General features: G+C 45.6%; 1 protein-coding gene across 4 annotated transcripts in view; it reads right to left on the reverse strand.

The window, feature by feature from the left end:
* The window catches only part of LOC104141786 (uncharacterized), a 36,216-nt gene that overhangs the window by 16,857 nt on the left and 3,613 nt on the right, over positions 1–15,746 (reverse strand). For 2 of the 4 annotated variants that reach the window (XM_068950332.1, XM_068950335.1), the window contains exon 2: positions 7,239–8,089. In XM_068950332.1, the coding sequence (XP_068806433.1) occupies positions 7,239–8,089 (851 nt within the window). Of the gene's footprint in view, positions 1–7,238; positions 8,093–15,746 lie in introns of all 4 variants that reach the window. The other 2 variants (XM_068950331.1, XM_068950334.1) reach the window with 1 other exon arrangement.

The raw sequence follows: 15,746 nt of genomic DNA on the forward strand, positions 1-15,746 counted from the left end.
GACTGTGCCCCTGATCTCTCCCTGTGCAGGCCCTGCAGAGTCTCGCTGCTGTGCTGCCCAGCCAAGGCAGAGCAGTTACCCTGTGCCAGAGGAAGGACAACAGTGTTTCCAGTCTCCTACTCTGCACCTCACAATTTCTGGCCCCAGGACATTCCCATGCACGTTACAAGCATGCTTTGCTCTGCACTGTGAATGGACTCGGTCAAACATACGGCTAACAAATACAGACAGAGGCTCACTTCCACCTTGGCGCTGCCTGCTGATGTGCATGTGATATCAGTAAGTAAAATAAACCTAGATCTTTACAAAAGCAGTGCTCTAAGTTTATCTTATTTCAAAAAATAAGTTCCCTCTACAAAAGCAGGAAGCTTACTCTGTCTCCTTTCCCACAACAATCGACATTTTTGGGGAAATGCCAGCTTTGGGACTCTTCCTGTCTTTTCATTATGTCAGAAAGCTCATGGTGTGTTCAAAAATAATCAACATTAGGATTTACTTCTTTTTAAACAAATGATGATACAATGTTATTTATAAATAAGTATTATTATGTCCAGATGCTTTTGTGCCTGAGGTTGGGACATAGGTCACATGAAATCATACAAAAAACTATGATGACTCCATGCCAATCAGTCATTCACATTCATGGTTTTTATTTTCCTCTTGGCCAGAGCCTGTAGAAGTGGTGGCAGGACAAAGGTTATTCAGCCATAAAAAAAAACTCATTCCTTACTGTGTCTGTATAGCAGGAGGGGGCACAGCCCCAGGACCCACTGGGAGAACAGAGCCCATGGGGTGCCTGCTGGGAAGAGCTGGGATCTGTGCATTTTAGCCAAGATGTCCAAAAGCAGCTAGCAATTTTGGTGTGTCCAGCTTCAGAAATATGATTTTCAGAAAGTACCTGAGTACCAGCTTCTTAGAATCAGACCTTTCTAAGCTATCCCAAAACAGGCAGTTAGAAATTCCTCATTCCCCTTGAAAATGTAGGCTTTCTGCCACTCTGTTCCCTCTTTTTGCAGTTAAAAAATTCCTGTTCTGCCAGTTTGCTGTTGCAGTCAGATGTCCTGCTGAAGACACAAGGGAAGACCACAAGGGGCGGGCAAGTTCTTGTAAAAAAAAGAATAAACTGAAAAGTTTGGCTATAATCTCAGGAATGGGGAGAAAACATGAAGCATTTGAGTATGACTTCTTTTGGGCAGGGATTGTCTTTTTGTTTCATGTTTGTCCAGCACCTAATACTGTAAGACGCAACTTCGTATTCACAGCTGCTAGGTTTATAGGATGAAAAAAGCAGGTGGAGGAGAACAGAAGGTAGTCTGATTTCCAATGGTCTGTGCCTAGGGCTGAAGGCACTTGGAAGCAAAGGCATGTTTTGGGCAGCCATCAAGAAAATCTGGCTTTTATCAAAAGTTAGAGAACTTCAAGCTACTAAGAATGACCACAGGTCCCCAGAAGAAAAGAAGGAAAGGTATAGAGCAGTTGCTCCAGGCCATGGGGCAAGGGGGATTTACCACTGCGAGGGCCTAAAGCATACTGCAGATTTGACCCAGTACAACTGGTATGCTGGAGGCCCCTCATTTGACAGACATCCTTCAGAGGCTGCTCATGGCAGGCAGTTCAAGCTATTTAATAGGAACTTAATTTCCATTTTGTTGTAGTAGTCCTACTGAGGACAAATGAGCAAAAGGCAAATCAGGCAAGGTCTTCAGCGGCTGTCCACCCCTGCAGGGTCAGCCGTCTCTGGGGTCAACACGCAAGCGTAAGAGCTTTTAAGGAGGATGCTTCACCCTGCTCTGCCTGCCGCAAGGCTCATTAGGGTCAGCGTTGCTCAGATATGGCAGGCATCTAATACAGAAAGTCTGTGTAATCTGGCAGGTTGCCTCCCAGATGATAGCTCAGAGAGTGCCCCTCCAGGGGCCCTTCCAGGAATTTCTTTTTGGTAGACTGGAAATATTTAAACACCACTCGCTATCTTATGCTTCATGCCACATGCAGCGTAGAACCTGCTCTGTGACATTCTGGTCTAAATATTTTCCTCTCAGTGCTGAAGAGAGAGGTTTTGCTAGCAGTTGAGGGAGTAGCAACCATAGGAAAACTACACACATTTTCCATGATGAAACCCTTCCAGTCCCTGTCCTCCCAACTGAAGCTTCTCAAAACATTCACCTATGGGACTGAAATTTTTCCGGTTCCCAGCATGAAGATAGTTGAATACTGTGGAACAAAGCTATGTACCCATTTTTGAGTTGATGATACCAACAAAGCAGGAAAAGCATCTCACCCATTGTTTTGAAGGTGCAGCTGTAAAGCATCAGACTGATACAATTTTAGAACAGACTGTTACAGTTGCAATAGGAAAGTAACAACCTGGTGTGTAAATAGCTGCCAGATTTTGCTTTCAGGTATATCAGATTGAGCCAGACCCTAAGCCAGAAAAAAGGGCACCAGGGTTTTCAGCTCTACTGTGCTGAGTTACACCACTAAAGTTTTGACCCTGTGGCGTTAAGGGGCACTAAGCTGGATTTACATCAGTGTTACTGAGAAGAGATCTCTGCGTGTGTGAGAGCTCACCTCATTAAGTTTCGGGGACAGATTTTTTTCAGCACATGTAGCCCTACTCAGATAGCAATAAATCAGCACAGTTTTGCTGGCCCATTGGTCTCTTAGGAAGCCTAAAAATGCAGGACCAACATCTGCACTGGGAATTTAGCTCTTATCTAGAGCCCTTTAGTCAACATTTTGGCTGGTGTAAAATCATTTTTTTCCTCTGGAATCACCAGGGTTGCAGACCTGGGAATCTGTCCCTCGGTCCCTGGGTGCGTATAACAGTGCTCGCTGCAGTATCTGAGCACAACAGAGGTTTGAAGTTCAAGTGGGAACTTGTTTGAAGTGCAGTGGGAGCTGCAAGGACAGTCATTTTCAGGTCTCTTGCCCAAGTGAGGTATAATCAAAATCCGCATTTCTGATCATCTATCCAGCGCTCTGTCCTACCTGATTTAAATTGTAAACTATTATTTTGATGCACGTGGTGGGCTTCTCTTCAGCTGGGCTCACTGGAAAACTCTGGGCTGGATGTGGCAGCAGAAGCTGAGGACAGCAGGCAGGATTAGCTCAGAGGTGAAGCTCTGCTTCGTTCAGACTAGAGCTCTCCTGTGCTCCTTGCAATGACTTAGGTTTCTGCACTTCCTGCAGTGGCTTTTCACTTTCTCTTGTGGATAGCATTGAGTTATACAATGCTCCGCACTCAGATAAATCCCTCTCTGCTCGCTCCTGCTGCGTTACAGCACAGCCAAGGAGGAGGCAGTGCAATACCCGTGCCAACAGCCAAGAGACGTAATTACACACCGTGCATCGTGGCCTTGGAATACTCCATCAGTGACGTCATGGGCTGAGTGAGAAACATTTTTCAGTGGAAGCTGACAGCACCAAAAGGCTTGTGAATAACAGGAAAGAGAAGGATCGTGTTGTGTATTTCTGACTGCTCCACCCTGCTGTCCAGGAATGGCCATGCTGGCTGATAACTTGCAGTTTCCTCTGAGCAGCACGCACAGGCTACAGGCACAGTGTCACAGGTTGCCATGTACTTCCCCCAAACCCTAGCACACTCTGTAAAGAAGTATTTTGACTGCTTTGGCCAGGGGTAGTTTAGCACTGTGTGAATAATGAGTTTTTTCATTGAATGCCAACACCGCTCCTGCCCTCTCCCTTCTTCTAGGGGGCTAGGCTGAGTTTAAATGTAAACTTTATGGAGGATGAGGAAGGGTTTGCAAAGCAAAAGCATCAAAAACTACATATCTTCAAACTGACCCGAAACATTTAATATAGCTTAAAAGGAAATGCTTTTACTTAGGCTTCAAAGATCTTTCATGTGTTGTTTAACAGTTTCCACTTCCTTTCATCTTTTTAACTGTAGGTGAATTTCAAAATAATGCCAGCTCAAAACAAAAGATCAAAAAGTTTTGTTTAAGAAATGCCAGACTGAAATGATGTGATGTATATTTTCAGCCAAAGCCTTCACCAAATGAATCCAGATTGTCCAAACATTTGGTCCTTCCAGACTCTCTTTTTCAGCATTTGTTTTTCAGATCGCCTCCTGTTCTCTAGGACATGGCCTCATCAGTGAAGATGGCTGGGAGGACGTCAAGGTCTGTCCTCATCCAGTGGCTGACTCCCCCTCGGCTGCCAGAGTGCAAGCAAGCGCAGTGCTGGCAGCTTCGCTGCAGCCAGCCGGGCTGGGAAAACCCAACTGCTCTCCTGTTATTTGACAGTTGTACTTCCAAAGACAGCAACAGAACTGAGGAAGCCGCTATCAGCCATAATATGCTTATCCTGGCGTTAGAGTTACAAGAATGCCTGCTGTGGCTTATATCAACATGACTTTAACACAATAGGAATTAATTTGATGGGGCAGTTTGGTTTGCCATGCTACCCACACTCCTTGTGTCCATGCTACCCAAACAGAGTGGGAATATGCTGAACTGGCCTGCTGTCTTTCAAACAACATTGATTGCATTTCAGGAGATATCTGAGTCCCTGAGACCACATCAGGCCAGATGAGAGATTGGCTCCCAAGTACCATGTTGTATCTGGGACAGGTTTCAGGAAAATGTGAAAACCACCATGTGAGCATGGAGCAGAACCTCAGCTGGAGTGAACCAAGATGCATCCATCAGCTCTAAGATTGGATGGTCATCTGGGCCACAGTTTCTGAAAGGTTGCACCCCATCCTGCCTCTGCTATATGACACTGAGGACACTTGTGCAGGTTTAGCAAGGGGACAAAGCTCCAGGGCTGCAATAAGCGGTACCTGTGCTCTTACACACATAGGATGGAGCAGCCACAGGGCTGTGTAGCAGCCACGGGTGTTTGTTGCTCCAGCCAGCCTGGGTATTAGCTGGCCTCGCAGCAGCCTGAAAAGTGCTGTTCTTGAGATACAGCAGCCTGGAGATGCTCTGTTAAGAGGGGCACGCTTCCCCAGCGTCTAGGCCACAGCTGTATTTATACAGCTCTAAAAGCAAACAAAGAAAAGTGCTCTGGGGCACAGAGCTTTAGCACTCAGCCAGTGAGGATATTAAAAAGGAGGGGAGATAAGCAACTGAGAGCTTCATTTCCTCTTCAGCTTCTTTCTAATTTATTCTCTTGTTTATTTAAATGCTTTGCTTTGGGAAACTGAGGCTCCATTTCACAAAGGATTTAAAGGAATGTCATGGGCAGCTGGAGCTGCCAGGCAAGGTCAGCCTGGCTGCAAACCCCCAGAGCGCGACAGGGAATTTAGGTAACTGCTTATAAAGTCTCCTTGTGTCCAAACTCTCTTGCTCCAGTCCTTTTCCCAGCTCTCTGACAAAAGGCTAGGTCACTGTATCTTTGGGAACCACTGCCCAATACATGTCTTACTTCTGCCGTGTGTGAGATGGCTCTGAGGAGGAGGAGGCTGCTCAGTGTGATCATATGGTGTTTGTGCTATCTAGATATATTATGTTGACAGAGATGGGCCTGAACTACAGAGCCCATCTTTGACCTTCCTTGCTGCTCGCCAGGGGTTTGGCATGTTGAAGGGGAAGGCCATCGCTCACTGGCTCAAGGCTAGGCAGAGAGGTCACGGTGAAGCGTGTTTATTGTATGCACAGCACATAGCATTTGTCACTTGGCTTCCTCCCTGACTCCCATCCCAATTCATCACTATCACAGTGACAAAGGCCCCAGAATGGGAAGTGATGACTGAGCATGTGACGGCAAAACAGCCCCAAAGACTGATAACTTCAGGCTGCTCTTCCCCAGACCTGATTAGTGATTTGAGGTGACTCCCTCTGTGGTATCTTCGAAAGGTCCTGCTTTTCAGGAGTCTTGGGATCAGCACTTTCTGGTAACTCATCCCTGTGGCACATTTCAAGATGAGCCAGCAGAATCCACTGTTCCCAAAAACTCAGGAAATATTAACAGAAGTACCTCTTTAGAAGGTGCAGACACCTAATTCCTTCTAAAATAGGGAGTAACTAGGGTGCCTAAATAAATGTCTTTAAGATACACACATCTTTCTGATCTCTTTCTTCCCTCTTAAAGAGGGGGATGCTTCTTAAAAAGGGAATGTGAGTGGCAGGCCCTGCTGCTCTGATGACTAGAGAGATGAGCAACAGAGAGAAAAGCAGCACACTGCATCTACTGAAAAGAATTGCCTGTTATGCACTGCTCAAAGTGTTTGGTGTGTCTGTGTGATAGCTCTTCACCTAGCCCGTCCCGTCCTTTCCCCTTGGCTCATGGGGCTCTTTGATCTGCCCCTCTCTCTCTCTCTCTCTCTCTCTCTCCCTCCCAAGAATTAGCTCCTCAGTTAGATCTTTTCATTACTGGTTCTTGGAAGCCGCTGCAGCAGGTAAGCGAGTCAGCGATCTGTCAGCAAATCGGTGTGGAGCTTCAGACAAATACTGGAGTGAGCTTTTGCCAGCATTCAATATGGGAGCAGGTGTACAGATGGGCTTTTTATTTGCCTGTCAGTGACTGAAGCAATTCTGTAGCTGCATGGCAGATTCAGCAGCTGCACAGCACACCCAGCACTGGGAAACAGAGTTCAGCGTAGGACAAGCTGCTGAAAACAATACGTCTTTGCAGTTATGCAAAGACTCTGTTTGTCAGTCTCAAACTATAGAGGTTTCCACCACAGTTGTGTGGGTGATTTAAAATGGGATCTCCATCTCCAGCACAGCAAAGATAGGAGTTTGCACATAAATTCCCTGCTCACTCACTATTCAAGAGAGAGGCCCTTGAGCCAACTCCAGGCTGTGATAGGAATAAGCTAGCCCTTAGACAAGTTCTTCCAAAGTTCTGAACCCCAACAGCTGTCCAGCTGTTCCCAGGAACGGGAATAACTTGGCCTTAAAATAGGCACTATGTTCTGATCCCCATCCCATGTATCAGAGATGGTGTGATTCTGCAAGATGACTAACTTCACAACCTTTATGTTTAACAGCAGAAGCAATTACATCCTCTAATCTAAGGTTCTATGAAACATCAGATCCTCATGAGCTTAGTCATCCTCATCTAGCACAATAAATGTGAATTACTTCAGAATTTCACTGCCATGAAAAGAGCTCTTAAAAATCAATTGCAACCATTTGCTGATCACTACAGTTTCAAGGGAGATTTTTTGAATAACTCAGATGTGTCCTAATTTGCTGACAGACAATAGAACCTGAGAGAGTTATTTGGACAAGCCTAGCTATACAATTTGGTTTATGTGTCTTTCTTACCTCGCTCAGTCTACAGCATTCGTCCATATATTCATCCAGACTGTCACTTGTGGGGTACTTCTTCAGCTGATGTTCATGGATCTGAAGGTCTTGCACGCTGCCAAAGGTCTCTGGGTAATGGTCAGCAATGGTCTTTGGCTCTTCTACAGGAGCTGGAGTGGGAAGTGTGTTTTCCCTAGGAAGGTCCATCTCTTGGGTAGGTTGCTTTTCCAGAGATTGCATTTCACTTTGGTCAAAATGTTGTTTGGGACTTTGTCCTTCCTGAGGGATACTGAAGTCTTCAAGGGAAGCTGTAGGAACCTGCACAGCATCTACCTCCTGGCTGTAGTACTCAGCTTGCTTTTCACTCTCTGGGCCATGGCTAGCTTTTCTGGCCCGCTCTTTACATGTTCTCATTATCAGATGGTCAATTTCTGGAGAGGAAGAGGTGCTAAGCACCCCGGAGTCACAAAACGAGTCTCTGCTGTGAAGCACAAAGCTCTTCTCCGAACCTGTCGGCGTAGATGGAGAGTTAGCCCCACTAGGCAATTCAACCCCTGAGTCCTCAGACTCAAATTTGGAAAATCTGTGAAGTCGGCATTTGGACTCAAAGGTGCTGAGGTCAGGCAGTGTGGCTATGTAGTCAGTGCTCGCCGGCGTTTCTGCATAATCTGGATTTGCTGGTGTGGCTGTTGCCTTCAGATTTCCCTGGCAGTCCAGTGGGAGATTGACACCAGGAAGATGGGATTTTTCTGTGCAATCTGTGTCAGCTGGAGGCTCGGGTATTAACCCTGGATTTTGAATTCCTTCATTGCTCAGTATCTTCATATGTGTTAGCACTACCGTGTCCTCAGCAGGTGGGCTCTTCTTACCTGCTTAAAAAGAAACAAATAGTCATAAGAGACTGCAAAACTCAGTCTATTCTATAGTGCATCCCCTGAGGGATGTGAAAGGTAAAACTGTCTACGTTCGTGAAGTAGAAGGGAGGGCAGTCCTAATTTGTTTTTCTTGAGCTACATGAATCTTGCTTATAGACAACAGAAGTCCTACAACAGAAATGTGCTTCGTAGACTCAGACTGCTTCAGAGGGAGTCATAAATGCACACAGATTTAGTAGATAGGCAGAAAACAACACGTGCAGCCAAAGGACTTTTCAGAGTTTTCATGTGTACAGATGCAGAGGAGCACCTGTTCTTTCAGCACGATAAACGCTAATTTGAGCCTAAAATATTTCCTCTGATTAAATTTATTGTGAAACAAGAGAAAATGGCAAAACTAAATCTGGATTTCTGCAGACCTAAGTGAATTTTGGGTTGCACCAAGTAATTTGCAAACTGTTTGGTTAGCAGCGTTCACTGCACACAGGCAGGTGATGAAAAGCAGGTACTCACAGGAAAATTAAACCAGGCACAGTAGATCTTTTTTATTTCCTGTATGTTTTTAACTATGAAATCATTTCTTTAAATGAAGTCCTACCTTCCTTGTAAAGAGAAAGGACATGGGAGCAGCTTTGTTCATGAGGTTTTTTGCATATGGACAAAGAAGATTTGTTTCCACATCACAATTGTTTCACACAGTGATGTGGATGATCTGTAGAACAGTCTCTGGATGAAAGGTTGATATTTTTGGAAGATCAGACCCAAGGTTTCCTTAGTGTTTTTTTGAATCTAACATTTCACAGCTCAGACTTCTGGTTCACAGAGAGCCAGTGTGAAAAGCCTGCATCCATCCCTTAGCAAACTGCAAATCTCAGATCCAAATCCATCTGTTCATGGACCATGAATTGCTGCTATACAAAACTTCAGTTGCTCTAATATCTTTCCTTTCTTTACTGTCTGAGCCACAGCACATCAAAGGGCTACAGTGCATTCGCTTTTCAGGATATCGTACTTCCTACTTCATTTCCTTTCATCCCTTCCTCCTACCTTCCTTCCTTCCTTTTTGCCTGACATCAAATGAGCAGCTGCTTCAGAAACTCGTTCCTGGAAACATAACCATTTGCAAGTCAGTAGAGAGGGGACCTGCAGCTGGAAGTGAAGCAAAGAGAGCTCCATCTTGCAGCCCCTCTTCGCTGAACCCACAAAATTCAATTTCTGAAATAACACTTCCCTGCCTTCCCTCCTCCAGATTTTAAACTCATGGCAATGTCCACAGCCAAGGGAGATTTTTTGACTCATCAACGCCAAGCTATTACAACCATTTTCTACTTTATTTAAATTCCTTCTATCCTATGTTAAGACCTTGGGATACCATTGAAAGATGCCCTTCACTGTTCATAGGCAGCCATAGGTTTAGTGTTTTACACTGGATTTGCAAAGGGCTGAAGAATCCTATCTATCTGATGGGCTTTCGACGGGACTTGGGTATATACTGCTTTTAACCCTCTGTCAACTTAAAGAATTGTGCCTGCCTCCCTTGACAGCATTTGCAGGTGTTTCTCCACTGCGAGGAGCCACATTTGGGACAGTCAGTGCCATCAGGTAGCAATGCTATGGCAGCGCATGGCTGCAATGGAAAAGAGAAAGACTTTGTCCTATGGAAATGCCAGGGAAAAACCCATCAGAAGCCACCTGTGCTGGGCTGGGCAGCCCCCCTTCATCCTCTTGGGATGAAGGTGCTAGTTGCTGAACCGAGAACAAGCAATCAGGAGCCTGGCTTACTGCTTCATGCACAGCAAACCACCATCAGAGGCCTAGGGGAGGAGATGCAATGGCATCTTTACTGATCTGGGGTGAAAAGGGTCACTTCTCCAGCCTCAAACACCTCCTCCAACACCTTCAGCTAGAGACAAAGCATCATAACAGGCTATTCTGATGGCCTCATCACCCCAAATGGCACTACAAAGCTAACAAAACCACTGGGAGTCAGGCATTTCTGGGGATTTATCCTCCCAGACCCCTGTGATAATGCAAAATATAATCATCCTCCTCCCCCAGGTTTGGAATGGACACGAAGGACAGCAGAATTCTGCAACACATTTAAGCATCTCAGTCTCATTCATTCCATATACTGCATTGCTACCTAGGTCAATGGTTTGCAGCCTATAAGTGATGAGCAACCAATTACTGCGAAATCGTTCAGTGTTGCTAGTGGTCAAGGAGCTTGGGAGAGCAAAGGATTATGATTTCACAGCACAAAACTTTCTCGGTCCTGGAGTCAGTGGCATTTGGGGAACCCTCACATGAGGGGTCAGAGATTGCATCTTCTCATTTGTTTATTTTTCTTCCTCCCACCAAACTTTCTGGTACACATCTTAGCTTTTGTAGTCATCAAGAATATGAATTAAGGCACCTAACATCTCCTTCTATAACCAGTGAGACCTCATTTTAGTATGTTGCTTCCTGATTTCAGACAAAGAAATATTTGTGTAGGCCAGGGTGAAACCGGTTAAGCAAGAAAAAAAGGGGCAGATAGAAAGACAGTGAGAGACTCTCCAATGAAATGCAGGCATAGCATGATTAATAAATGAAGGCAATCAGATATCTATGGGAAAGGACTACCACTGCATATAGTAATTTCTGGTGAGAATGACAGCTGCATCATTTGTTCTTAAAAAGAAAACGCAGAACAACAGCTGCTTTCTGCCTGACTCCCAGTGGTTTTGTTAGCTTTGTAGTGCCATTTGGGGTGATGAGGCCATCAGAATAGCCTGTTAGCATTTTATTTTTTCATGCAATTATGATTCATTCCATGATACTTTCCCATGGGGAGTGAGGTCACCTATACTACAGTGGAAAGACCTCCAATGATTAAGGTAGTGACCTGAAACTCAAGTTCTTCTTGCTTCACCTCACTAAAAGAATAGTCTCGTCTTAGTTTTTATCAGCTGAGTTACAGACTCTAAACCATGATTCTTCCAACAAGCCAATCAGTCCTGTTACAGATCTCAAAAGAGGCATATACAAATGCTCAACTCTTTCAAGCACACTGCCGACAAGCACCAGAAGGGTGCAATTAAAGCTCATCTTTGCAGCTACAGAGACAAGTGGGCCAGACCAGACCCTCAGCTGCTATAAATTAGCTCATTTCCAAGGAACCTATCAGAGTTGTGTTGGCTAATTCTAGCTGAGGCTGGCCTATAAGTGCTTTGCACAGCACTAGAGGGCCCATTGCAAAGTTGGCAAGGTGAAGTGGGAGTGAGTGAGTGAGTGAGTGAGTGAGTGAGTGAGTGAGTTGCAGAGGTAAGGTTACAGTGCTGTGCAGCAGCTTCTGAAAGAAGGTGTGAAGAAGAACTTCAGTGAGCTGAAGGGTGGCATTGAGGTTGGTAGGATGTATTTACTTGTGCTGGAGGCCAGCCAGGTTTGACACTGCTGTTCCCTGGGAAATCAGCCAGGACTTTTTTTTTTTTAAATCCCCCTGCCTTCTTTCTTCTGAGTTGGTTCTCTGCATCACTTTCTAGCTTTGTCTTTAAAAAAAAAAATGTGGCTTTCTAACAGCTGGTGTGGCAGTGTTGGAGGGAGCGGAGCTGTGTGTGTGTACATGCTTAGGAATCAATAATGCTTCCCAGAGTATCTCTAGAAATGCATGCCTGGGCCAAGTGTTGTTGCAGTTTGACTTGTACCACTTGCTTAATGGCTGTCTCAAGAGGTTATATGGCTCTGTAGTCACAGCAGAAACAAACAGGATTCCCTGGGTTGTAACATAAGCATTAAACAGACAGGGATAGATGTGTATAACCTTGGGCAAGTTGCTGGCCTTCCTGTGCCTGTGGAGCTGGAGGCTAAAACTGCTTCCTGGCTCATGGGGAAGCAGTGACAGGGACCTAGCTAATATCTGAAGGTAACAAACAAGGAATGAAAGGAATAGATCTTGCAGCTAAATCTCCAGAACCTCCCTTTGCTCCACTTTCCAAACTGCTTTCTAGGATATGTCTCTGTTGCCAGTTAGCAAAGCCTGGCAGAGATGCTTAAATCCTTCAAAGGTGGATATCCTCACATTAGCTGCTGTCCCAAGGCTTCCCTCCCTGTTCTTGGAGTCTTGTTTTAAAATCTCAAATGTCCTTTTCTAAGTGCACTTTTCCTGTTACACAATAACCAGCAGCTGCCAGAGCAGAGCCTGCAGCTAGTATATTAATACACTAGTATTAATATAGAGATGCCTGACCTAAGGAAGGAAGATGGATGCCAAAGCATGAAATTGCTTTCAAGCAGTTTCTTTCTTCCAAATAAGCTGTATGCAAGAGGCACTTGAACAAGCTCCCAGGCATTCCCAGTCCTGCCCAGGTCCAATTCCTGCAAAAGCTCCTGCCCTTCCAGTGAAGGGAGCCAAAGCCTGTATTCAATTCCCCAAGTTTCAGAGCATTCAAAACCTAGGCCCAGCTTCTTATTTTGTAACTATGCCTGGTGGGGAGGTAGGAAAGGGGCCTGAAGCAACATTTCACTGGCTATTCTTTCTGTGCAAGCCCTATTAAGCTCTGCTAGATCCCTGAGAGTGGGCTATGGCCTCTGATACACTGACTCAAGGGTATATCACTGCACAGGGCACTTTGATTGTATCTGGCTAACGGCAGTACTGGTGATGGGAAGGGGCCAGGCTGGCAGTGGGACAGGCACTGCCAGTGGCAGCACAGCACTCTGAGCAGCTGGCATAGTGCGAATGCTGCTAATCATGCTAGCAATAATGCTGCCCTGTGCTGCTCTCCCTGCATCAGTCCCGTGTGTCCACCTGTTTTCTCAAAATGTTCATCCTGATTTGTAGGTTGTTTGGCATGGGAAGTATCTGTGTTAAATGTGCACAGTGGCTGGCACAGTTGGAACCAAACATCTGCTTGTCTTTCTCTGCCTTTGTGATATCAGTGCATGATGGAAGCATTAGAGCTGTTGCAGCCCTCTGCTTGTCACCAGGGCTGCTGCAAGGTTTGTGTGCACAGCAAACCTGTCCATGATGTGTGGTACCAGCATGGTTATCAAGGGTGGAGCCTCAGGCAGAGGCACAAGGTGAGCAGTCCAAAGATGCTCAGAGAGCCTATTCTTCTCTCTGCTCCTGTGCAGTACAGGAGAGACAACCCCCTCTGAACTTAAGTCCAGTACTGTGAAACTGTAGTGTGGCACATGGACAGAGCAGGGCATCACCAATGACTTTGCTAGATAAAAATGTCTAGGCAAGCACAGCTGCCCCGCAAAGGAAGACATGTCAAACCCTTCATTCCTACTAGTATGCTTCTCTTGAGCATGGGAGCGAGATGCGCTAGCTAAGCCCCAGAGTGGGTTTGTCAGGACCCTACAGAGGACCAGCATACCCTGTCTGGCTCCAGCTGTGTCAAGGATTCAATTTCCATTCTGTCAGGACAGGTTCTGTGATGGGATTGAGCATGGTAAGAGAGGATCGTCCTGTTATACACAATGCTTTTGAAGCATTATGAGGCAGCAGTGACTAGCACTCTGGAGTCAAGATGATGACCTGGAAGTGAAAGGCTACCTCTGCCATTCAGTCCTTGCATTCCTTCATTTTCCTTCCTTCCTTTACAAAGCATCTCTCTCTATTTCTGTCACTTGCTACATGTTCTCTAATACTGCCAGCAATACAGCTCAGGTGGTGTTTCCCTTTCACTGCAAAGAGGGGATCTTTTTTCCTTGCCAATGATGAGGTCTCAATTTCCCACAATTTAAGAGAAAAATTGTCACTTCCTTTCTGAAACAATAGGCATTTTTTGCTGCTGACTCTTCCACCATATGTGCTGAGGGGTGCGGCTGGCTTATGGGGCTGCATTAGCACCTGATCCTCAGCACTAGCCCAGCAGCTGCCCCAATGCAATGTGCAGGAGTTGTGTAATTTTCGGGGGGGGGGGGGGGGGGCCATGGTTGTCCCATGGGCACAGGGAGTTTTTGTAGGGACAGGGCCCCAATACTTGGCAAAATCAGATGACTCTTATGCCATCAAAGAAACCAGCAACCATCCCCTGATCCCCCCTCTGGGAGGGAAATCTAGCTCCACAGAGCTTTGCCATTGACTTCCATGGGATGAGGATTTCCCCATCTCCTGATGTTTCCCGTGCCTGCTGAAGACATGATCCTGGTGCTGGAGTTGCTGGGGGACTGCTTGGCTGGCACTGAGGCTCTGCAGTCAGGCTGCCTTCCCAAAGCCATGCCAATCTGCCTCAGTGTATCCCCAGGGCTCTTGAGCTGCCCTATCTGAGCAAGGACTTCTCCTGAACAGTCAGGACAACTTTGAGCCCAATATGTTTCTGTGGGAGGCTATGGAAAGATCTCATTGCCCCTTCTCAGTGTACTGGTCACAGCCTCCATCTACAAAGGTAGAAATTCGTGAATACTTGAAAATCACTGTCCTAGAAATGAGTTTTACTGGAACTGTCACTTTAAATCTCACATTGGCAGAGGAACACATTTCCCTGTGGAGGCTGTGAATATTTACATACGAGACCTGATTCTCAGAATTTCAGTTTTTCCAGCTGGGTGCTCTCCAGTCTTCCTTTTGATAAATGTGTGAAGTTCCTATGGATGATAGTTTGATAATATAATGGGACCAGAAATGCCATAGACCCCCTACAGCAGGTAATGATAAATCCATATAAAATAGGAGCTGAGCAAATGATCACTGAGTTCAAGGACTCTTTCTGAAGAGTCATTTATTGCTTAAATATGTGTGCTTTAGAAGACGAGATAGTGATAGTTGGTTTGGGGCATTTTAGTAGCAATGAGTGGATGACAGGGAGATTGATTGTTTACAAATGGATATAGTTCGGTGAACTAAAGAGGAAATGGTTTTCCAAGTAGAGAGGCCACTTGACATTTTTACAGCTTGCTTCTAGTCATTCTAAGTGACCTGTGAAGCTTTTGAAACACAGCAACAGGTCTGATAGATTAGTGACCTCTGTCAGAAATTCCTGGGGCACAGCAGGTCCCTGCAGACCACCTGGTTTATCTGAATTACTTATGCATGCTGGCAGTCACCAGTTTTAAAGCCAGCACCTGACCTTGTGCATAGCAGTAGTGAAAGAACTGCACTGACTCCTTTCTGCACCTACTGCACAACCTATTTCTTTAGATGTATAACTTAGATGGAAAATGTGACCAAGGGCCATTTCAGCACACTAGGCTTATGCCTAAGTCCTGGCTGCTTTGCAACATAACTGTTCCTGGGGGGCTCAGCTATGCCAGGCACCTCCCACGCTGCTTTGTAAGACTGTCAAAGAGATAACAGCTCTCACTGAAGTCCTTCACCATCATTCTCTGTGGAAGAAATTCCTGTTATGTTCTTTCAGGGAAAAAGTTCAAAAACTTCCCCCCCCCCCCCCCCCAAAAAAAAAAAAAAAAATCTCCTGGGAGTGAGGTAGTGAGTGCTGGGATAATCGCAAGTTCAGGGATGTCAATAGTTCTTTCCAGATGAAATGACAAGAAATAGGCTTGCAAAAGTGTTCTGGCCTCCTTGCCTGGGAATACTGCAGAAATAAACCTTTACCTAGAACTTTTCTCCCAGTGCTGCTGTTGGTCTCCCTTTATGGAAACAGAAGCAGGTTACCTGTCAGTGAATTCAGAAACCCCACCTGTGTTACCCACAAACCCTTCTGAG

The sequence above is a fragment of the Struthio camelus genome, chromosome 7 (assembly GCF_040807025.1).
Source record: "Struthio camelus isolate bStrCam1 chromosome 7, bStrCam1.hap1, whole genome shotgun sequence".
Lineage (NCBI taxonomy): Eukaryota > Metazoa > Chordata > Aves > Struthioniformes > Struthionidae > Struthio > Struthio camelus.